General features: G+C 36.3%; 1 protein-coding gene across 3 annotated transcripts in view; it reads right to left on the bottom strand.

Annotated features, from left to right (window-relative positions):
• Positions 1-24,595, bottom strand: part of LAMA2 (laminin subunit alpha 2) — a 335,441-nt gene that overhangs the window by 183,120 nt on the left and 127,726 nt on the right. For all 3 annotated transcript variants that reach the window (XM_077175288.1, XM_077175290.1, XM_077175289.1), the window contains exons 9-12: positions 23,843-23,942; positions 15,400-15,560; positions 11,778-11,918; positions 10,282-10,455 (exon numbers count right to left, since the gene is read on the bottom strand). In XM_077175288.1, the coding sequence (XP_077031403.1) occupies positions 10,282-10,455; positions 11,778-11,918; positions 15,400-15,560; positions 23,843-23,942 (576 nt within the window). The remainder of the gene's footprint in view (positions 1-10,281; positions 10,456-11,777; positions 11,919-15,399; positions 15,561-23,842; positions 23,943-24,595) is intronic.

The following is a 24,595-nucleotide window of genomic DNA, read 5'->3' as shown; positions in this document are numbered from 1 at the left end:
CATTCACATTTCTGTTCAACACATGAGATGTATGTATAAAGTGATTTTTATTCAAATGTATAGGTATACTTATCACCTATTTGATATAAAACAAAAGACACAGAACAGTGACAAAACTGGATTTTGTGCATCTACCTAACACACTGAGCTAATACATCACCTATGAAAGAGAGGAAAAATTCACTGGGCCTCATAGGACCGAAGCTGATACTCGGCAAAAAACTGTAGAAAGTTCTCTCTGAAAAAGAGCTTTTCATCACAGCAGGCTAAACATAATTAGCTCACACATTAAAGTAATAAGACACAGCTGACCAAACAATGTATCTATTTATTTGATTATCTTTAAAGGCATCTGTAGTTACAAACCTACTTTCTAAGTTAGAAAATGCAGCTTTGGTCCACTGGTTTTATTACTTTAGACTGCTTAGGTTTATTAAGCTAGGAAATCTTTCCATACCTAATAAGAACAGAATACTGATCTATTATTTCCTTTTTCATTTCACTTTTTTAACTTTTCCATCTGGTTTTTTTTAACTTGGCAAACATTTACAATTACTAGATATGTGTACAGCTCTGCATTGTTGCATTTAATTTAAAGTATGTAAGAAGAAAAAGTTCTTCTCTAATATGACAGACTTTGATCATCTAAGCTTCAAATAACTTCAAAGTAAATGAAGTACTGTGTTGTGGTTTTTCTGGAGCACAGAAGATACAATATTGATGGAAAACTACAGATTACTATTCCCTGTATTTATATCCATTAATATTTCTGCAAACAAGCTACCTGGCTCACAGCAAAGCAAATGTGAAGTTTTGCCTTAGTAACTGCATGGTCAAGTATATGCTGCAGTGAGGGAGAGCTCACCAGGACACATGCCAGGAAACCTCCTGGTAGGAAGAGATGCATGGCCATGGAGAGGATTGCTGTACTGACTGGCTAATTTGGCTAATTTGCCATTTTGCACAGCCTAAAGTCTTTTTAAAAGGACTGCTCACTCCAGGTCACACCTTCAGAGCACACTGGAGCTATCCTACAGATAACTGAGATGTGGTTCAGGAATATATACAGCCATTTCTCTTCTGCAATTTCATTTTAAAAACTGAATCATAACCAAAATAAGCTTTTAAGAAGTCAAACTGAAGGGATGTATCTCTGGCACTGTTATTTTTAATTAATAAAGCACACTTGAAATCCTCAACATAACAAAAAAAAGCCTAGAAGAAAACTGACACAGAAATTTTTAAAACGACTGCCTTCACTGTGAAAAATTTTCCTGTCTCTAAAATGAATTAAATAGCCAAGGAATTGATCCAGAAGTGTCAGGTGTTTAATGATATTTAATACTTACAGCTTCAAGAACTTGTAATAAAATAATGAAAAATATTGATAATGTTACAGTTCTTCTATCTTGCCCATTTTTCTGAGGAAGTTAGCTCTGGAAAATAAAGTGATAGAGCTAAGAGGGCCAAACATACATCACTCTCTACAATCAGAAAAAAAAAAAAAAAAGCATTAACCTGTATCACAACAGAGAGTGCCTGTGAAACTGAAAAGGTATGTAGATACCAATGACAAATTCATCCAGCCATCTCAGGAGACAGGGGTGGTACTGCAGGTATTGTCAGAAACATTCTAGCAAAATATCAAATGTTAAGGCAGGCTCACAAAAAAACCCACACAAAACCACAAAACAACCTCACCAAAAATAAGTCCAAATCCATTCATTTGGGTAAAACAATCATCTGTCTCTACTCATGCATGCCATCTGCTCTTGCTGCTGCCACTCCTGTCAATCTGAAGTTGATAGGTAATGGCCCTATGATTCAGGGAAACTGCTGAAGTGTGTACTCAGGCTTCAGTTTGAGAGATGGGTTCATTTATCATCACAATAAGCTATTACCATTGATAGGTCACAACACATTGAAGAGACAGTCAGCCTAATTGGCTCAACTGAGTTAGCTCTGGATGTGCCTCTAGGAGAGGAGCGCTGCTTTGCAGGTAATATTCCATCATCCAGCAAACCACTTGTTTAATAGTTCACTGCAGTTCAGCTTAAGGATCTAGCACATGATTATCCCTTCCATATGCCAAATATTGAGGTCTTAGCCCTTTTGTATCTTGGGTGCAAGAAGACAAATACAAATTCATTCTACAGTTATGGTAATCCACATTTCTAAAAACTTACGGAGTATTTAAAATTCTCACTTTCTAAAGAAATATATTGTATAAAGCTAGGGTTTCTCTCTGGAAAATAAAATCGCTTCTTCCATTATTCTCTTCTATTAAAGATCATCTTACAGTATGCAAACTTACTAGGAATGTTAAGTAATGGATCTCATTTTGCTTTCTAGAGATTTCACAAATCAGCATGAGTCCATTCAGAGTAGTCAGGGTAGATGAGACATGGGATAGTGTACATGAGATACAGGATGTACAAGATTTAAATGATGCTTCATACTCTGTTCAGGTATTAGATCAAGGCATGATACTCAGTATTAATGTGCTTAGAATGATGACTCTATGAAAACACAAGTTAAAACTAAGTAAATAATTCAAGCTTCTGATCACTACTGTGCTACTTACTTGTCAGGTCTGGTTACCATTTCATTATTCAAGTCCTTGGCTGCTTATCACAGCCATAATGAGTACTGCTTCCCATAAACTAACACAAAATATATTAAAAAAGCATTACTTTGTCTACACTTTGAATATCAGTTTGGATTTTCTTTCACTAATGATGTCTTAATTGAATTTGTATGATTTTCAACCATTTATACCACCTTTGCATCTTCTGTACTCTTGTTAGTAATGCTGCTTTGTGTTTGAAAAATCAGTGACTCCTGCCAATATTTTGTTTTACAAACACACAACCTTTTTGTTAATGACAATAGATGTAAAATGCTATTTACCAAGTTAGTTGGATTGGGTCTCCCAGATCTGTGAAATGATTAAAAATTCCCATAACACCCATACAATAAAATATGAGTCTCATAAATCCACACACACAGACTTCCTAATTGCATGAGGATACGGGCGATTAGCACTTGGATTTGGGCACTGGTGCTACACCTGTCTGGTCTTAAAACTTCATAATGACACAAGGTAGTGTGTCAGTCCAGTTCAGGCACCAAAACTTAGTTTCTAAGGGCAGACGTACAATAGCAAGACTATTCTATTCTATCCTATATGTAAAATAGAAACAACAGAATTTATCTATCTTGTAGAGAAGCTGCCTGTAAGGACAGTCTTGAGATTGTCAGATGCTACTGAGCACATCAAACTTCAAAAACAATATAGCACAAATTGAAAATACAACAAATGGTTTGTGCTAAAGGCTGTTTCCCTTATGCACTATCAGAAATTCTCAGTATTTCTGCCCTGCTGCATACTGCCTTTTTGATATGGAAAGCAAAATGGAACACCACAAATTACAAAACTAAAGCTCAGCGGCATCATGCAGTGCTACTAATGCGTTATATAAACTCAACAATTTCAATTACATTCTATTTCAAGAATTTGTAAATCATTTAAATTTGAAGTAAATTATGGGGGACAGGTAAATCAAACAGAAATTGCAGTTTATTTATTCATAAAGGGAAATCTGGAAACTAAACATAAAACTAACTCTTTACGGCTCTCAATATTTTGAGGATGACTTTTCAGTAGTTCTCAAGTATACCCTTCTGGTGATGGGCATAAATTCCTTCATCACATCCTGTGTAACCCAATATGAACTAGATGTTTGGACTATAAATTCTCTCTGATTAATCTAAGTGAGTAAAACTTGATTAAACACTTTACTTACAGGTACCCTGTGATGAGCAAGGAACTCTAAATATAGTTTTCAAAGCAAACACTTATTTACTGATGAAGTATTTAGCATGCAGAGGAATGTATATAAGAGGAATGAAATATAAGAAGAGCAAAATCCCAATGTATCCTCCCTTTCATAAATTTCAGTTTTCCTTTGCAGTGGTTAAGTAACCACTATTTAATTTAGCTATCCCTAGCTTGGGAATCATCACCATATATCTTTGCATGGTGATAAGCCCTCAGTACAAACCTCCAGATATATAAATTCTTCCCAAGTCAAAGCCTTTTTTGTTTTTCTTCTGCTTCTTCAGATCCTTCATTATTTTAGTATGTGGGATCAAAGAAATCAGAGAGTAAAACTTTGCAAGCTGGAAAGCATATTCCGCCAATTTACTTCCTTTTAATTATTTCCTATCACCCTTCAGTGTTCTCTCTCTAGCATTCACTTCCCTTCTTCTGTGAAACTGCTTTATTTTCTGCTTGTTTCTCCATTTTTCAACTGCCTCTATTGATTGAAACCCTTGCCTTCAAGGCAGACTTGGGCAAGCAGGTAACACAAAGACACTTGAGATTTATGAAATAATTTCACCAACAGTAAATTTCCTCTTTTATCTAGGATAGTGTAAGATGATTTTAGCACCAAGAAATTAAATGTAACATGGGATATGTGAAATACTGCAGTCAGTGTTCTCAGCTAGGCAGAGTCTGAGCCCTGTTTCAACCCATTTCCAAGGCTCAAAGAGGCTGTAACAGTCTACTGGGCATCCTTAGTTTCCTTGTAATCACAATAATGGCTGCACTTGAACTGTCCCAACAGGCTACCCAAGCATAATTAAAAGCATTAACGAGGAACAAAGTGTGCAAAATTTACTTATTTCTTGGTAGTTCTTTACAGTCATGGGTAGCTGAGCCCCAAGTAGGACAGTACTAATACTGTTGCACTTTTTACTGGGGATCAAGCCAAATTTGGCAAGCCACAGCTGTGAAAGAATGCAGAGACCTACCTACCCCTGGCCATTTCATGCTGCCAAACGGAAAGAATATTTCAATAAAAATAAAGACTCTAAATCAAATAATGAAATACAAATCAAGTAAACTTAAAGAAAGCATCAGGTGGTTGAAATCCTTAAAATGTTTTGTTCTTTCCTGGGATGTCTGCTCTGTTTGTCTCATCTTTTCCATATCTGACTCTACCTATTATCTCAATTTTTAGAAGCTATATTGAAATAAGTGCTAATAAAATAAATGGCACATTTGTATGAATTGAAGACAACATCATACTGTTGAGTGAGTCTGATTACCATGGTGACTTGGTTTCAGTCAGATCAGTTTAGATTGTGATTTAAAATAAAACAGAATTATTTAGATCAGTTTAATGTTACTTGTTATAAAAAGAAAAACACCAATAAAATAAACCATCTTTTTCTTAGAAGAATGCATTCCAATATGAAAGACAAAAGATACTGAAGTGCTGAATTTACAAAATTTATTTTAAATTTAGGTTTAACTGAATCGCTTTAATTTTCTGCCACGAGCTGGCTATTGACTACTTAAAAAAATCTGAAATTTGCAGCAACTCTGAATATTCAGGAGTGTTGAAGGACATTTCTTGCATACTACGTACTGCTGATGCCTATTACTGTTTCTTTTATAGATATGGGTAACATGCATATAACCCAACTACTTCATCCTACTCATACTTCCAATATATTAGGAATCATTAGATGTCCCTACAGAACTGGTTTTGGTTGTTATGCCTTACACTTGAGGATCACATTATTCCCTACTCTGTTCCAAATTTACTATGGCAAGCTTGGAGAAGTGCTTTGCTACGCATTCAAATCTGGTGCCAACACTTTCATGTGCAGTGGGTATAAAAAAGGCAAATTCATCACGAAATACTGGCCTTACCATCACACAGTGAGCAGATACTTCACACACTACCAGTAGATCACTAAAGGGTGACCTGCTTAAATTTGGACAACCCATATTCATCAGGGAACAAAATCTTCTACTGGTGGCCTAAACTGTCCATACAACCTGAAATAATGGATTTTCATAGAAAGATACACAAAGATCCTACCAGCCCACCTATGCTGCACTATTTTGCTTCCCTGACAATAAAAGCAATACAGACACATGCTTAAAAAAATCAGCCTATCGGCTGAATTTGACACAGCTGAGTGTTGGAATTCTCTAGGCTAGATTACTTTCACTAGGCCAAATAATTTCAAAACCGACTGATGGTAAAAATAGTAGCTTCCAACTACATTTTAACTTGTATTTCATCCATTTAAACCAGCAAGTATTATGTTAGATTGCTTTCCTTTTTGAGGCAGGCACTAAAAGTAAGGGAGTTGTGGGTCTTTTTAACTGCATCATGTCCTATGAACAAGAAAATCTTGAGATCTGAAACCATGACAATACTAGATGAAGCTTTCTGGGCTTAGTTGCATTCATAATTCAGGGCAATTGATCCCAGCATTTCAGTTCCAGCTGATTATTGTATTATTTACGCTTCTTTATGTTTTGGGTCTCAACTCCATCCCTTCCCCCCTGGGAGCCATAGACTGCAATTTGCTTGCATTATTCCGTCTTTTGTATCAGAATTGCCCAAGAAATGAAAACAAATGGAAGGAAATAAACATAAAAGCTATGAGGACCTAGTTTATGATTATTTTATAATTCAATTTTTAATCCTATGAGGTATTTTAGGCAGTCTGTAATAGATAATATGTCACAAAACAAACTGCTCATTCTACCCCAATCTAGTTTTCCACCATTGAAGTACTTTAAAAAGGCTGACAGATTTTTTAAATTTGCATGAATTGACTACAGGCTCATTACAGTGTCTTCATTTCTGGACTCAACAAAACAATGACTTAGTGAAGTCAGCAAATAGGTTATTAGCAAATAGATAATTATAAAATAAGAAGAAAATAAATGAAGGGACAGGGTCAAAAAGTCCCCTTCCTGTTCTCTATGCACAGACTCTACACAAAACTTTCAGCAGCTGTCTTGGTTTTAACTAGAAATCAGAGAAAGAACAATATCTATCATATGGCTGCTTTAGGTCTATGGAGTTGACAAACATGATCTGCAAGAACTTTTCCAAGAGATAACAAAGCTAAATGTTCAAATATTTTTGCTTTAATTTTCAACATGCTCTGACCTCATGAAGGATCAGCTTATATTAACCTTACTTACAGTGAATGGGATCATGCTGTACAACTAATTTAAATGATTCCTGAAAAACAGGGGTGAATTCAAGAAACGTCTCAATCCAAGTCTGTCAGTATGCATATAGTGGTTTGGAGAAAAAGTGGTTCAGGGTTTCCATCATGTTGTTTGAAGTTTGAGTAATGGCAGCATTAGTGTCTGCCTAAAACCCAGATGGCAGAGTGGGAGGGGATGTATTACTTGCTGTGCGTTGAGACCTAACAATGTCCAGAGGTTTGAATTCTAAGACGAACTCCACCTAAGGACTGAACTAACCTGCAACTGCTGACCAAAGGCAATGCCCTAATCATCTGAAAAAGGCAAGGTAAATCTCAACCCTCACATTAAAGCTTGCCCTTGGCAGAGAAAGGAAGATAAAACCTGCAGATACAGAAAAAAAAAAAAAAAAAAGCATGTACCCAAAGATGGAAGTTTCCTCATGGAATTTCAAGTGGCCTCAGCCACCTCTCATGTTTGTGTCATGGAGGGGAGGGAACAGGTGTCATATGTTTAGATATGTTGAATATCATGTTTACTTTTGTCTAATTATAAGGAGCTTCTACCCATCATACAAATTAAAGAAGAGTGTATACATAATGTTAGACTTCCAAAATACTGCACACACCTAACCATTCTTCACCGATTTTAAAGAAACAAGTGTTTCACATTATCCTGCTGAGTTGGGTATCTAACTTTTAATTTATTTTATACTTTCTTTTCAGTGCTCCTATCAAACATTATCATATTGTAACTCATAACACTTCCAGACAAATTAATAAAATATTTTAGCATGGACACATGTTTAAAAGAAACTTATAGATCTATTGTCAAAAAAGTTTAAGAAACTGCTAACTAAAAGAAAATGAGGTTTTCAAATACCTAAAATGTAATTAGAGTTTCTAAAATAATGCAATTTTTCAGATTCTAGAAGGTCTAACACAGCACAAATCCTCATGATTGCTGCAATCCTTAGCTCAGTAGGCTATGGGAAGGTAGGCAGGCAAGAAATATAAACTGCTTTATGATACCTACTAAAACCTTAATACTAACCATTTTAAATCTGTTCTCTCAAATTATCCACTAGGTATTTTATTTCTAGAAATTAAATTCCTCCAGATTACTCCCAAATGTATTCTGCATCAAAAACATTGTTCAATTTCTCAGTTCAAATGCATATTATATGGGTTTTTAAAATGTTACTTGAATTTATACAAAGAAGTTTAAGTTCTGGTAGCAGCATATATATTTACAAGTCTAAAAGGACATGGTAATGTTAAATTAATTTGCTGATGTTTTTCTCCCACTCTGACATAAACAAGAATCCTGTACCATCTACAGCCTCTTGTTATTTAGAATGTCTCCTATGAGACACAGTCAAAGACCAGTATCACATAGGGTAGTGTCACCCAGATTCAGATGAAAAAGAAAAAGCTGAAGGCTGCACAGGGGCATCCTATTTATAATGGTTTCTTCCTTCCAAAGAGGCAGCTGGAGGTGGATGCAAAACAATCAGATAGCACACATATGTCAATCAACACTGTGGAGGCACACACAGGACATGCCAACTTCATAATAAAAGAATTATTTGATTTAAGTTTTTTGAGCTATATTTGAAAACTAGGAAATGCAGGATCAATACTACCTCTCTTTATGCAATTTTATTTTGGGAAATATTATTTAAGAGCAATAATTTTAGCGATATAGAGGAGAGGCAGCATCCTGTGACGTAAGATTTATAAATGACAATAGAAGTGTACATCTTGATAAAAGATTTCCTAAGTTTTTTTTTCTATGTTTCTTAAGACAAAAATTTTTAAAGATTTTGTATGCTTTGACATACCAATTATTCTACAGCTAGCAGTTATTCTCAAGAAAGGATGTTTTTATCTAGATTCAGCTATTTGGTTTTATTCAGTTTCAGCTATTTAGAGAAATGTTTTATTGAGTTTACAAATAAGGACTCTCAATATTCTATTTCCATTTCCCTTTCCATGGAATAAATCATCTGGCCTAGGCATGTCATTACAACTATAGTTTACGTGATGCAACATGACAGTTAAGATGCACTGTGGTAATTTGCGTGCTTTCACTGTTATTGTAGTATCAAAAATTTATATGATTCAGTTATTAAGGCAAATTGCTTCATTCATACAGTGATATCTGACAGTAACCACAAAGGACCTCCAAATTACACTGAAAAAATATCTTCCACTTTCAAATAATGTGTGCATATTCCTACCATTATTTCGCTCACTGGCTAGAAGCAAGACGGAATTCTGTAAGGAAAAGTATCAGTTCACATTTCAGGGTAAGTTCACCAGACATGCAATATTATAGAAGAAACTCCCTCTTGCCCAGCTAAGTGAGCCTGACTCTCTTTAACAATTTATAGGCCATGAAAAGGATGCCCAATTCTTCGGAATGATGATATTTAGTTTCAATTTGCTCACTTACCTTCTGTCATGTTGATTTTCAGCCAACAGGAAGAAATAAATAAATAAATAAGAGGTTGACTAGCCTGAAGAGACTACAGAGGAAAATGTGCTCAAATACATCACTGTTAGCATTTCTGATAAGTTTTAACATAATCAGGGTTACAGGAAATGGAAAGCTGTTAAGCTTTCTTCACATTTAAGACTCATTCAGTCTTCAACTCTACTCTCTGGGAAAAAAAAATGAGATTTTCATGAAAGTATTTTGGATTTGGTATTAACTGGTGGGGTGTGAATATGTGTGCACATGCACACTTAGATACACGCAGATTTAAATACACACATCAAAATTGTCACAAAGTTCACAACAGCATTTTCTGAGTTCCAGGGCAGAGAGCTCCCCACACACAAGTTTCCTGAAAAGCACTAAACACCCCCACAACATCTGATACACAACCTGCATCTCTGAAAAGCAGATGAGGGAACTGGTTTTCAAAGCAGAGTACAAGGTGGGAAGAGGCCAAGCTGAAGCACACACCAGCTAGTTCATTCAAAAACCAATGCTGTGAACTTGCTGTACTTTAACACCTGACAGCAGGAGACCAAAGAGGGCCCAAGGTTAAAGATAGATACTTAATTTTGTCTACCTTCTTACCTCAAAAGGATACTCCACACAGGTGATTCTTTTCTGCTTGCAATTTTGCCAGTCAAATAGCTAACCAATTTTACTCTCCCTCAGTTCCACCCCTCTTCAAAGCCTTACCTTTTTTCCCAATAAATCAAATTAGTGTTTAGGCAAGTACCACCCGCACTTACTTTGTTGCCCAAATAAGAACTGGGTGCGCTCCAATAGTAAATCTGTGGCAGTACTTTTTGTGCAGCCACATTGCTGATGCTAAGCTGCTGATGCCCATCAAATCTCTTTTGCGTGGGGATAACTCTGATGAGACCTGGTAAGTCAGTCAGATACCAACCATTCATGTCTTCTATCTAAAATGATAGAAAAAAAAAGAATAAATAAAACCCACATTACAGTAAGAATCAGGACATTGATCATTTCAATAGTAACAGCCTCGCATTCTTCAATTTTTTAAAAAACTGATTAAGTTTAATCAGAAACCAAGGCAAACACAAAGTAAAAACAGCAAACATTTCCTATGGTATATGACTAGGAATTATAACTTCTCAGTTTGAAAGAACTGCAAGTATTTGCATTCTGTGCTTCATGGTCCAGAGAAAGAAGGGAATTCCATCATACAAACCTATGTGCAAGAATATCTACAAATACTTTGAAAGCTTTTAGTAAATAGTATCAGTCACAGATTGTACATAAAATGAACTGACAAATGGATATACATTTTCTGATTGCTGTAGGCAGCACAATTTATAATGTTTTTCCATTCTAAAAACTTAGAAGGCCAAATATACTTTTTATATCTTTTTGGTGCTGGAAAGCACCAGAACTTGAATTTCTGAAATCCCATAACTAGAAATTAATCATTAGAGAAGAACACACTGTTTGTGCAAAGATGGCTTCTGGAGCCCAGATACAAGCAGAACAATAAATGAGCTCAGCCATGGAATGGAAAATTTCCCAGCTGCTGGCATGTAAATGAGAACATTAGACATATATGATGTTACTTGAAGACTTCCAGCATAACAATATGGCCAAAATCAAGATCTAGTAGACCTAGAACACATATCCCAAACTCAATCTACAGTCATGAATATGTAGCAAACATCCGTTTCAGTGGCATCAGTGTCTGAGCTTTGAGAACTAATTTACAGTTTAGAGTATATTTGCAGGCTAAAGACATTTTTCTATCGTATAAATAAGAACAGCAGGTTCATCTCCCTCTCACATCCTTTCCTAGGAATGCAGCATACAAAAGAAATGCATTCAAAATGCCCCCTGCAAGGCATTCTTTTTTCTTACTTAAGCTGTGTGTTGTACATTTACTGTTTCCAAATTCTTAATTACTTCAGGTCTAGAAATTTAATAATTACCTGGAAAAGAGGTTGCCCTATGGATATGGAGCATTTAATTCAGGAGTAGTTATGTATGCACATTCCAGGACTGTGTTTATGCACACGGCTTCAATTTATACTGTTATAGCTTCTTTTGTGCTTTTCACTGTTCTAACTGCTCTATTTCAGAACTTTCTCACAAAGACTGACAAAGCTTACAAGCATTTTCTTCCAGATAAATGAAAAATAAGAGACATGCATGATTTTCTAATAGGAAAAAACCTAGTGACAACACAAAAAACACAAAGCAAAGATATGTACAGGTATGATATGATTTTTCTTACATTTCTGTAAGTAAAGGGAGAATGTCTGCAGACATTTGTTTTCCCAGAGCAGAAACATTCCTCACAGCCTTCGGGATTATTTTGCTGAAGATTGAAGAAACCTGGTTTACAACGGTCACAGTTTTCTCCTTCAACATGCTCCTGGAAAGGTACATTAGAGTATTACTTCAGATGTCATAGATGAGAATCAGAGATCACTGGTTTTTTATTCTTCAGGAGGACTCTAAAGACATTTATAGGAAAGACTTTCTTATTTGTGAATGTTAGTAGCAAATCCTTTACACAGTAAAAGGTTCTATGTGGCTGCATGTAAATAGTAGGACATGGAATTTGAACAATAAAAGATTTGTCATTTCTCATCTCTATGAATGGACATATTTAATTTCAGGTAATATATATAAAATTTATTTCCTTTACACTTGAGAGTCTCAGAGGAGAAGGAAGCATGGCACAATGTTATGACCTCAACAACTATAGTATATAGTTAGGGCTGACAAAATCCATGCACATCCAGCTGATGGAAACTACAGGTACGTGGCAGTAGTTCTACTAATCACTCTGAGTATCAGTTTTTCAGAGATCTGTCACTAATAGATGAATTCAGGATAAATACAACCGGTAAATGGGCTGCAGTTCTTCTTTCCATAACTACATGTGTTTGCCAGCCATGTAGTCAGGTTTGGAAACTCCTCCCTGCAGGAAGACAGGCACTAAATATATATCAGCTATTTTAAACTTAGCATTTTGTAATTATATTTTTCATAGAAAACTTGCGTTGTGCATTAAATCCTACTATCTTACACTATAAATCAATTTGTCCTATAGGCAAAATTAAAGTGAGGTTTTCTACACAGAGTGTGTGGCAGGAGGCTTATGATATGGTGCTGGCTTAGTAATTCAGTGTTTTCCCCAACAGAACTCAGAAAATTCTTCCTCTTTCAGAGGTATTATGCACAGTCTCCTTAAAGCTGGAGACAGAGCTCTGTGGAATGCACAGGTACTGACATCAGCAGAGAATGAGCACATTCTAAAAACCCTGCCTATACTGCACAGTCTAGGATAGCCCAAAATGCACAGCACCCAAGTAAATTCACTGAAAGCCATTTGATAGCCTCCTGGTTAAGATGTAGCAAATCTGGCAAAAATGGGGCAAAGCAGGGGGATGTATGGGGAGAAAGGACAGCGTGCGTGAATTAAGAGAAAATAGAAACAGTGTGCAGAAAGTGAAAGTGGCAATGATCTGCAAAAAGGGAGATACAGTGAAAATTTAATGTCTTCACCACTAATTATACAGTAAAAATATGTGTAACAAAGTATCTTTGCTCTATCTCTACTGCTGTGCTCTATACTCCTCTTCAATAATATCATTCAGACTATTAAACAAACCACAAACATCTTTAATAAAACTCAAGGTTATAAGATAATTACATTTAACTTCAACATCTCAATAATCTCAAGACTGGCATTTTCACATTTTCACTAGAAATCTTGGGATTAATCAATGCCTATTACTACCATGGGTATGTCAAAATCAACTGGTTACCCATGTTTCACGTGAATAATAATGTGGGCAACATCTGGACACAGATACTCTCACCCTTTAATTAAGAAACTACAATTATGAACACTGGTCCCAAAATTTCATACTGTGTTGATGTGTTTAGTGTGTGCAGAGCAGGAAGAGGAAAATGAAAAGAGAACTGCAAAACAAATGTGTTTAAATGCAAAGTTGCCCACTCTGCAGTCACAAATATCATCTGTGAGTAAAACCTGTAGAACTCCATTGAGTAGGCAGCAAATTCAGAGAATAATAGATATAATAAAAATCAGAGGTGGAAAGGAGATCTAACCTATCCCTCAGCAAATAAAGCAATGTTTCTTCAACCCCATGTATTTCTCAATACTTTTCAGTGCAGTATTAAGCTATCCAAAGATGAAACTTTGAACACATACCTTCATAAAGTTCCAAAGCCTATCCAGTTAGGACTGTTTTTCAGCAATTTCCTTTACAAGAAAACTATCTTTAGCAAATTTAAAGCTCATCATAGGTAATTGAAAGATGTGATTAAAAGAAGGGAAGCATTTCCTAAGATCTGCTATTAACCAGACAACCCACTTTATTCTTCACATGGAGCATAACTAATCTGATGATTTCAGTGTCCCTTTGACCGTATTCTGCTTTGATTTGAATTTGAAGATTGCTAGTGAAATTAAATGTGTATGTATCTGTATCTCAGCTATGTACAAAAGCTATCATTTTTCTCCCACAAGCACTTAAAAAGGAGGAGTACAAAGAAGACAAAAGATGAACACTGAGAGAAAAGTGCATATAATGAGAACTCTCTGGGATAGAAACACTTATTTCTATTCTTTATTTATTCATTTTGGTCTGTGTGTACTAACAGGTCAGTTTGGCATTATATGAATAACATCGTAAGAATCATTAAGCAGTATTTATCTGGTATTAAGCATAATACATCTTCATTAAAGCTCCATTCCAAGCCAGAACATAGCAAAATCACCCTCTTATGATCTTCTAGACTTGATGGCTAAGTAATTAGAAATATGATGTGGATGATTTTATTTCTGACAGAGAGCATGTGGCTGTTACATAAAGTGAGGATAAAGTTAATTCTCTGAGTAGATTTCAGTGCTATTCAGCTGTCAACCCAGAGCTTTGTGTGTGTCTGCAGCATGAGACTGTAGTGTTTTTTGTACATTTTGTACATACATTCCTGTATTTTAAAATGTCATGTAAGTACTTTTAAATTCTCATTTGTGACTAATTCTGTTAACTAAATTTTGGAAGGGAATTCCCACAAATACAGTACAGAAAAATTGATCAACAATACAGTGAGCAGTCCTTTGGGCATATTCATGGTCACTTACTAGACTGTGACTTAGAAAGCACAACCATTTATAAAGCCTTTCTGATAGCTAGGTACTTTATAAGTGGATGCATCTGCTTAAAAATGTTTTGCATTTCAATGTAATATCAAGATATAGTTTGAGGGAGATATCCAATGGCACACAGAGAAAAACCCTCTTAAATTTTCTTCCCAGAAATTAAGACATTCATCCTACAGAAAGGATAGATTTTGTTTTTTTAAACATGTTAGAGATTTCTAAGCAACCATCCCAAGGCAGGAAAGAATGACAACTCCAAGACAACTTTCTTTTAATAGATCATCAGTTCGCTCCATTTTCTCTTTTTGAAATCAAATTTACAGGTTAGTTTTAGAAGTTACAATACTGTAAACATATAGTTTTTGAGTAGATGAGGATGGGGTTTGAGACAAGTGATTCACAGGCTTTGTAAGTGTCCCTTCATTACAGATGTCTAAGGACTTGTATGACAGGCAGCATACAAAGCTCCTAGGTAAATATGTTGATTGAAGTGAGTTCTGGGATGACACAAGACCGTGTAGGATTTTGTAGGACCAGGACCAAGTGTTCTGTGAGAAGTGGCTAACATAGATACTAACACAGCCAGGTAGAACAGTGGAATACTCTGGCATAATAAAAGGGCATTAATGCAATTTTTCAGTACCATTAGTACTGGCTATGGCTTAGAAGACTTGGACTTGACTTTCTATGGCTTAGAAGAATTGGACATCCATACCTTGCAGATGCAGGGACCTATGCAGGGGTCATCATTTTCACTGCCCTCAAGGGAGCAGTTGCAGGGCAGGCACTCAGGATATCCTGTGTAACCCAAGGCACATCGATTGCAGCTTTCTCCTGCATAGCCAGTCTTGCAGTGACAGAAACCAGGCAATAAATCTATGGGAAGAGGGAGAAAACATGAGATGTATTTCATTTGCCATTATTATTGTCACATATGTGTGTTAGAGTGCTCAAAGCAACACTTTTAGTAGGTTTAACATAAGGAGGTGTTTACTGTTGTTCACACCACCATCTATAACTCAGAGTCATCTGAGAGAGGCTAGAATGTAAGAACAGTGTAAGAATAGGGCAAGTATACACTGATTTGAATTCTGAGTTTCCAGAAATCTGCATATTAGAAATCTTGAAAATTGAAACATATCCCTACTTCTTTGCATCTAACAGTCCCTGAAAACTTCCTCTTTCATTAATTCATCTGAAGACCTTTCAACGTGCTTTTACATTCAGAATCTGTAAGGCTCCCCAGCAGGGAATTTCACATTTAGCCTTGTATAGTGTGAAAGAAAACATTGATATGTGATAAATCTCTATTTCTTGCCATCTAATTATTATATCATAGAAAAGAGAAAGTAACCATTCACTTTATCCATGCCATCTGTGATTTCAATATACATCTATCATATCCTCCCTGACATTTTTAATTCATATGCCATAAACTCCTAAGCCTACTCAATATCTCTACACAGAAACTGCTTGGTATGGATGAAAATCTCTGTTGTCCTTCTCTGCACTTTTTCCAGTTCTAATACATTATTTAAAGAGGGTGTGCATACTGTAAATTGGTTTGATTGGTTTTTCTGATGATTTTTTTCTGTTGTTTTTTTAGAAAAACGTAGTATTTCCTAAGGACCCATTGATGTTTTTGACTACTGCCGACACATAACAGAGATGACAGACCTGAGGCACAGTCCGAGGTAATTCCAAGAGCTGTTTCACAACTGATAGTGCTTAATTCAGAAATCGCTGTAATCACTGTACAAGTAGAACTACTTTTCTCAGTGTTCTACTTTTCCTGTAATTGCTACAAAATTTCATCATTTATTTTACTACCCAGACACTATCTTGAGATCCTTCTGAACATTTTGCAGTTCTTTCATTTTTCTATGCTGAAAGATTTTGTACTTGCTAACTTTGTCACCTTCCTACTCATCCCTTCTCCAGGTTAAATATGAATATTTTCAACAGTTCATATTGATCATCACTGTGAAAATGGTCCATTTATTCTTTTAACCAAGTACTAAGCCATGAAAGAACCTTTTCTCCTTATCCCATTACACTTTCCTTTGTGGGTTTTGGTAAAAGATCTTGTCAAAACCTTTTGAAAATCAAAATACAATATTAATCAAATGAGCCTTTGTTCACATATTCATTTAATCCTTCAAACAGATTCATAAGGCAGGATGTCCTTTACATAAAACCCCTAGTCTTGATTTTTGCCCATTTTTGCCACATTTCAGAAATGGTATAAATCCTTTATTGTAGATCTAGTGATTTCCATGGAACACAAACCAGATCTTCTGATTCTAGTTTCCTGGAACACCCTGTCTTTCTTTTGAATAAACAGTGTCTATTCAATATTAATACCTGTTTTGAAAAATATCGTAAGCTATATTTAATGCCTCAAGCAACTCAATTTACAACTACTCAATTCATCCTGAAGCCACGGATAAATATGCTATATGCCTAAAAAATTTTGATTCTGCATTTATCAGTTCACTTTAAATCTGACACTTCTGTTTGAGGCAGTTCTTCTGACTTCTCCCCATGAATGAAGACTCCCAAGTGGGAAATTCCCTGAGCTATTCTACTCACTGTTAAAAAGAATTAATATAGTTTTCCTCCTCTGCCCCTTTCTTTCTTGAGATGTCCATTTATATCTTGATTACACCTAAAGCATATTTAACTCCTACTGCATTTGAATCTCTAGCACTCTGATTCTGAATTATCTGAAAAAGAACGTCTTAGCAACATCTAACTATTTAGAAAATTATTCCTTAAAATATGTGTATTTATTATTAAGAGCATGACTTTCTGGAATCTATCACAATTTATATTCTTTTCCATTATCCTCGGTTAGGAATAACTTCTGATTTTCAGTGGGTTTCTTTCTGTTGTTTAAAAAGACGTATCTTTTTTTTTTTTTTTGTTAGCTTAATTGCATTGCTTGAATAATTCTGAACCAGAGAAATGCATCTTCTCTGAATGTCTAATACACAGTCTATAAACCCTAGGCTTGCCATTAGCAGTCTTGGATTGTTCATTTTTATTTTCCTTTTATAGATTTCCTTGTTTTGATTAAGTTGTTTTTCAGGGAGGCTTTCTCATTCCTACAAGAATGTTGAATTTGACTGTCCTTCAGTAGGAGAGTTTTAAAACAGTCCCTCATGCATAAATCCAGAGGTGCTTTTCCTTTTTATGGCTTCTTTAACTAGCTATCTGAAGAAGCAGCCACCTACAGGAGTTTTAAATTATATTATCTGTTAATCTATACAGAGGTGAAATTCAATCTGTCTACTCTAACCTTGAAGCCTCTTTGATCTCCTGTAGCACATCATACTGACTGTCACCTTCTTGATCTGTCCTAATTATACACAGAATTTCAGTGCATGAAATTTCTGTTACTTACTATCTCAAAGTGATGTGCTCTGTGGGTTTTGATGCCTTTGGCTCAGCTGATTCTCAGATTTCTGATTTATTCTCCTCTCAAACAGCTACCATCAAGGCCCCACAGCACGGCCTCTTGTAATCTGGGTCAATGCATCCTAACTGGACAATCTGGAACAGAGAAACTTTTGTTCCTTCCAGATGAAAATAGCTGGCTATACTCCAGGGTTCAGCAGTAAAAGACATAGGTAAGTCTACTCTTTAGAAGTAAGCCCACCTCATTTGAAAGCTTCAGGAACTTGTATCTCACAAATCAAGTCTCAGCAAGTTCAAATTAGACTATATGTCTCAGTATCGAGCTCCAAAATACTCATTTATATCTATAGGCTCTCCTCCATTGCCCACTCCATCCATTTTTTTTTAGTTCTCCAACAAGAACCATCTCTTCCCGGGCTCTTCCTTTCTATGCAGTTATTGAAAATTTTACTGTCACCAGCTCAGCTTGCCCCATTGTTATACAGCACACACTTATCAAGAGACCTCACACTCCACGTGAGAGAGAGGAAGGCAGGAGGTTTCTACCTGTCACACATCCTTCCAGCTCTCACACTTGTTGATACAGTTGGTCTGTGTGCTTGATTTGGCTCCATTCCTTCTTCCATTTATAGCCCTTGTGAGATCTCAGCTCTCCCTGTGTTACACAGAGTGTAAATTCCTCTCAGTGCCCCACTGGTTGTTTTTGATGAGGCTGCTGTAGTGCACATGTAATATACAATATGTCAACAGTCTAACTACATTTCAATTTAGGGCAGATGTTTCAGGTCTGTCTCTAGTTTTTGTTGTAATGAACTGATATTTCAGAAGATGGACATCTTCCGCTTTTGGTCTGTGCCTTCATAGGTCTTGTTTGAATGGGGCTTTATTTGATGAAGCTGTTATTCCCTGTTTTCTGCCTGCATATTATTAGTTTCTGTCCTGTCTTTCAGCATGCAGAGGCTTTGAAAAGGCACCCTAGAGGATGAGTCATCTTGAAATATGAGTTTTACCAGTTAGTTTTTCCTAGCCTAGCAGTCTTTCAAAGCTGCACAAAAATAAATGCATGCAAAAGCATGAACCAGACCCTCAAAAAATCTGCAATCCTAGGAATGGCCTCTTATCATTTTCAAGTCCTGTTCAACAGCCTATAAATTAAAAAAATAATTTCATGGAAGTCAGTGGGACTGCTTGCTGAGTAAAATAGTACAAAGCCTGAATAAAGATCAAGATGTCTGGATCTTACTTATCCTAAAATGTCAGAGGACTTTTTCAGCAAAAATAAACATCTGTCATTGGGATTATATTGTACTTAAAGAGCCAATAGGGGAGAAAAATATAGCATGCCCTGAAGACTGACTCATAAAACTCTGCCATGTTCCAAACCTGTCAGTTCTTGCAGGTGCTTAAGGGCTATTTGTAAAATGGTTATTTGTTAAATTCTAGCCATTAGAGCCTGAAACAAGAGTACCAATTCATGGAGAAAGCCTTAATTGCTGGAGTACAGAATACTTCTAGATGGTTGGACCTTCGCTTCTGTATGGAACACTGCAATATCAGCAACAGTTAAGTTTAGTTATTATTAGGATGAATTGAATGCAGATGGAAAAGTTCAGTTTTAGAATTATTGCCATCCAGTTACAAAATCTAGAGGAATCTTCGTCAGTTTATTTTATGACTGAGCCTAAATTTATCTTTTTTGTATTTCTCACATAAGATAAAGGACTGCCATGAAAGAATATTTAAAAATCATTCTTGAAGATTCAAAACCAAAAGCACACTTTGCAAGCAATTGATTTTAGACTATTGACTGAGACACATGAGGACAAAGAGATCAAAATGGAAATTATACATAAAATACAATGATACTTCTTTCTTTGCTGAAACAATGAATGCTATATTATAAAACAGCTTCTCTATGCCCCTCTCTTATCTAGCAAAACTTGACTATGACTACAGGATGCAGTAATTTAAATCCTCTTGATGCATTTCATCAATGCACCAGTTATTATAGCATTTGCTACAATTTTCCATTTTAATTGCTGCTTACCTACTGTATTCAAGATCAGACAATGTACAGCCTCCAGCTTTATTTTACTTGAGAACTCTTCACAGTGACTCTATATCTCCAGTGATGTTCCTTACGATCTTATTTCCATTTTAGTTTAATGCCTTTTACTAGCTCAAAGCATTTACTTAGCACACATTTAAGCAGCATATTCCCATCCTACACCAAGCAAACAATTTACCCTCATACAACCAGCCATTGACTCTTTCAGATGTATTTCAACCCACCCAGAGTGTTCATTCTGGTTCACTGGTGAACAGATAGATTCCTTCAGACAGACCATGCTTTCCAGCTTTTCCTTTATGAACACTCACCAGTGCTTCAAACTAAATTGCTGCCCAGGGTGAGAAGTATGCAGTAAAAAGAATTTTATCAGTGTACTGAATACAAATGTCAGAGGGAAAAAAGGGAAGAAGTGATGTTCTTTCAGGATAGTTTTATGCTAAAAATTATATCCAGACTCGCTCTTGATTCTAAAACAACCTCTTGTTACCACAGGAATCTTTTCTTAAAAGAAATATTAGAAAGGCTTTTCCTCTCAACCCACATTATTGTGTCTCTTTTGTTGAATAAGACATTACATTTACAAATATGTGACTAGTTCAAGAACTATAAACATAATGAGCGGGAAGTAAACACTTTTCCTAATGTGCTAGAAACTTATTTAGTACAAGTAAAAAAAAAAAGGCAAATAAACAGTAAGAACAAAGAGCAAGTCCATTGTAGGCAGAATAGCTTTGATGCCCAGATATATGTAGAGCTAGCTTATTTTTGTTGTTGTAGTGTTAAAATAGAAAAATAATAAGATAGATATCAAAATTATCCTCTGGCCACTGTTCAGACAGAGCAAAGTGTCTACTTCTCATTAGACTTCCAAGACTGGGCAGGGCACAGACAGCTGGTCCCAAGAACAAATGCATGGACTACTGTGGGGAGGGAATTTCTTACATGATGGCAGTTATCTAAACAACAATTGTGCTTGTCACATATGAGAATAAATAGTTTAAGGAGACAGAATAACCTCCACAGTAAATAACTTGGAAGCAGAAGGCAGCAATGAGTTTAGAAAGGAATAAAGGAAAAAAAATCATTTATTTGTTGCAAGTAACACATTCAACAGAAATTAGGAATACTCTAACATGCTCAAAAGCAACAGGCCTCCAACCAACCACAGAAGCATGAGGTGAATTTCAGGTAGATGAGAAAAAGCTAGTTACAGTCAAGGCAGAAAAAGATGAGAGTTTTCATTTTTTGAAGAGAACAAAAGAACTCTGGTCCTCAGGACTGGAGAAACTAGAGCATTCAACAGCTTCTTTGAATGCCTGGGGCCAGATGAGCAGGACTGGCTACCTGCAATAAAAGTACAAGGTGGAAAAGCAGAAAAAAATAATCCAAGATATTATCCTCAACATGTTAGTATGACATGCTTATAGATTTTCTAGAAAAACACTGTTAATGATCCAAACAGGAGCTTAATTCTCTTCCTAGAGATATTCACAAATGAGGCAAGAGAAGAATTTGCCAGAAAGAAGATCAGAGCACTAAAAAGGCAGAAGGAGACATAGCAAGGTGTCAAAGTACAGTACCACCTTGTCAGATTCAGAAAGTATAAGCAGATTTAGAAAGCAACCATGAGATGGTTTAGATCTGCTGAATGCTCAGAGGCGTAAGACATTTTGAGAGCTCCTAAGGACACCATTACTGACAAACAAGACAGAAAAATGTCTCTATCCTTTTGCTTTCCTCTTCTTGTGAAAGAGGAGCTGTCAGCCTATTAAGTGCTGATCAGCTGCCAGGCCCCAGGAAGATGACCCACACCAGGGGCCAGAAAAGAAGGTGTGAAAAGAAAGACTGCAGCAGCGACAGGAGTCAGAGACCAAGCAGCTGCGTAACATGCAAGTGGGACATCACATTTTTTTGAATTAATCATTCCCCATCTCAAAATCACAGTCTGAGAGGTTCCTTTGTTGTATTGTCTGTCATGTGTAACCTGTTTTAGTCTCATCCACAGGTTTGGTACAGGCACTGAAGAGCCTTGCTGTGTTTTTGCCAGCTTTGGGATTCATCCTCCCTTCTGCTCCTACTGTCTCTCATATCACTCCACGTGATACACTGCTCCAGGTATCCATGCCCAGGTGCTGGCAGCAGGGAGGGGGCAGCAAGGGCAGCCTCTGTGAGGAAAAGGCTGTGCTAGACACAGACAGCTCCCAACAGGGCATACAGCCCCTCAGGCAGCCAGGTCAGAGAATGGAGAAGGGGAAGGAGTGGAAAGAGAAGCTCCTGGTCCAGAGCAGGATACACCGTGGAGCCCCTGGAGGAAACCAGGCTGGAGCAGATATCCACACTGCATTTCCATGAAGGAAATGTTGGATATTTCTTGAAGAAGAAATATCCCATGGAGAACTGCTGGTAGAGAAAATTTTTTTTTGTGAAAGATGTAGGTCCATGGGAAGCACCAACAATGAAGCTCGGGAAAAGTGTGAGGAGGAAGGAGTGTCAAAAAGGAACTGTCATGACCAGTACTATGACTCCTGCTTGCTACAATCTTGCATCACCTGCGGTACTGGGGGAAGAGGTAGAGGAACAGTCTGGAATGAAGAAGTGAGGTTGAGTCTGGGGAAAAAAAAAACAAGGTAGAGGAAGAAGTGTATACTTAATAGTTTTTTTTTTTTCACTATCTGAAACTATTTAAATTGGCAGTTAACTTTAAGTTAACTTTCCCCAAATAAAGGATGATAATTGGAAAATGATTTTCTGGTTGTTACTTTGGCCCATGAGTTGCTTCATCTTTTGTTCTGCTGAGCAGGGCAGTGAGAGAGTGGTTGGGTGGGCAGCTTCAGCTGGCCAAGACAACCCACCAGAGACACCACTGGGACAGTAAATCAGTATAATTTTATTGAACTGGTGCAATCAGTACATGGTTGTTACAGCAGATTATGGGCCCTGTCTTTGCATCCCTGCCACATTGCTTTTATGTTCTATTGATCTCTATTTTAAAGGATTGCTACATCTCATCAATAAATTGTAATTAGCCCAATTTATAAATCTCTTAAGAACCGACCTTGAGTTTTGTTGTCTTCCTACAGTATTTTCAGATGTTTTACAATGAAAGAAGCAAAAAAAAAAATGGCAATTCATTGTCTCCAAAGCCCAATGAACAGTTCACTGTCTATGTGAAGACAGCTTTTACAGGGCAATGGTAAGCATCTTGTAATCCTACATGAATAACACAGAAAGCAAGTAAATACCTTTTGAGAATAAGTTTTAGATTTCAAATGGAAATATGCTTAGATAGGAGAAGATATAACAAACATCACTGTTGCATGAGTTTTAATCTCTGTGATAAAAGAAGAAAGCTCTTTAATGCCAAAATTCTTCAGTATTTTCCACTGGGAATTTTCTTCCAAACATATACAAGTTTCCCAGCCATGAATCTGAAAGAAGCTTCAACAAATTAGGAGTATGAGTTTCAAAAAAGGAAAAAAAAAAAGAAAAAGGAAAAAAAATCAAAACATTGCAGCTAGATTACTGTTTGCATGAGTAAAATTAAAAAAAAACCAAAACCAAACCTTTTGGGTTTTTTTCTTGTTAAAGATACCAAAAATGTGATTCGACATTTCTTTCACCATTGCCGATCTTCATCTTTAACATCCCTATATTTGAGGGATCTTACCTCCTTCTGTATGTTTCTCATCCTTGACACAGGTATCATTTAAAGACCCATTTGGATCGCAGGAACATGGCTGACATGGATCTGGGTTTTCTGGCAATACCTAAAAAAATAAAGATGTTAGAAGAAAAAACCTTCCCTTCAATATTTGGAAACTTTTATTTACATCTTAAAAAGTAGGAGAAAATTACTTCTGTATAGGTGGCTTATACCTGAAGAAAAATGAAACAGCTGATAAATAGTCCATGCAGACTATGACAAGAAGAAAATGCCTCAAATTGCACCAGAGATTGGATATTATGAAAAATTTCTTCACAAAAAGGTTTGTCTAACATTGGAATGGACTGCCCCAAAAAGTGGTGGAGTCATCATCCCTAAAGGCATTTAAAAGATGTTTAGATGTGGCACTCAAGGACATTGTTTAGTGTTAAGTTAAGGGTTGGACTCAATCTTAGAGGACCTTTCAACATAAGTGATTCTAGGTCACGTGATTCAATTAAAGTTACATTTGGGATTTTTATTTAGAAATATGTAGTGAGTTAGATGCAAATATGTATTCAGCTAAAAGAATACCAGGTGTAGAGATAACAGAACCTTGTATAATTAAAATCATTAAATGTAACAAAGTAGATTTTAAGCATTTACTACCTAAATTAATATTGACAAGATCAGTTGTTCTGGTCAACATGATTCAAAAAACTAACTAATGCTAGCTAGTCAGTAAGAGAGAAAAAAGGTGAGTAAGTGAAGAAAAGT

Source organism: Agelaius phoeniceus, chromosome 3, assembly GCF_051311805.1.
Source record: "Agelaius phoeniceus isolate bAgePho1 chromosome 3, bAgePho1.hap1, whole genome shotgun sequence".
Classification (NCBI taxonomy): domain Eukaryota; kingdom Metazoa; phylum Chordata; class Aves; order Passeriformes; family Icteridae; genus Agelaius; species Agelaius phoeniceus.
Note: the sequence above shows the minus strand (reverse complement) of the source record. Positions and strands in the feature narration are given on the sequence as shown.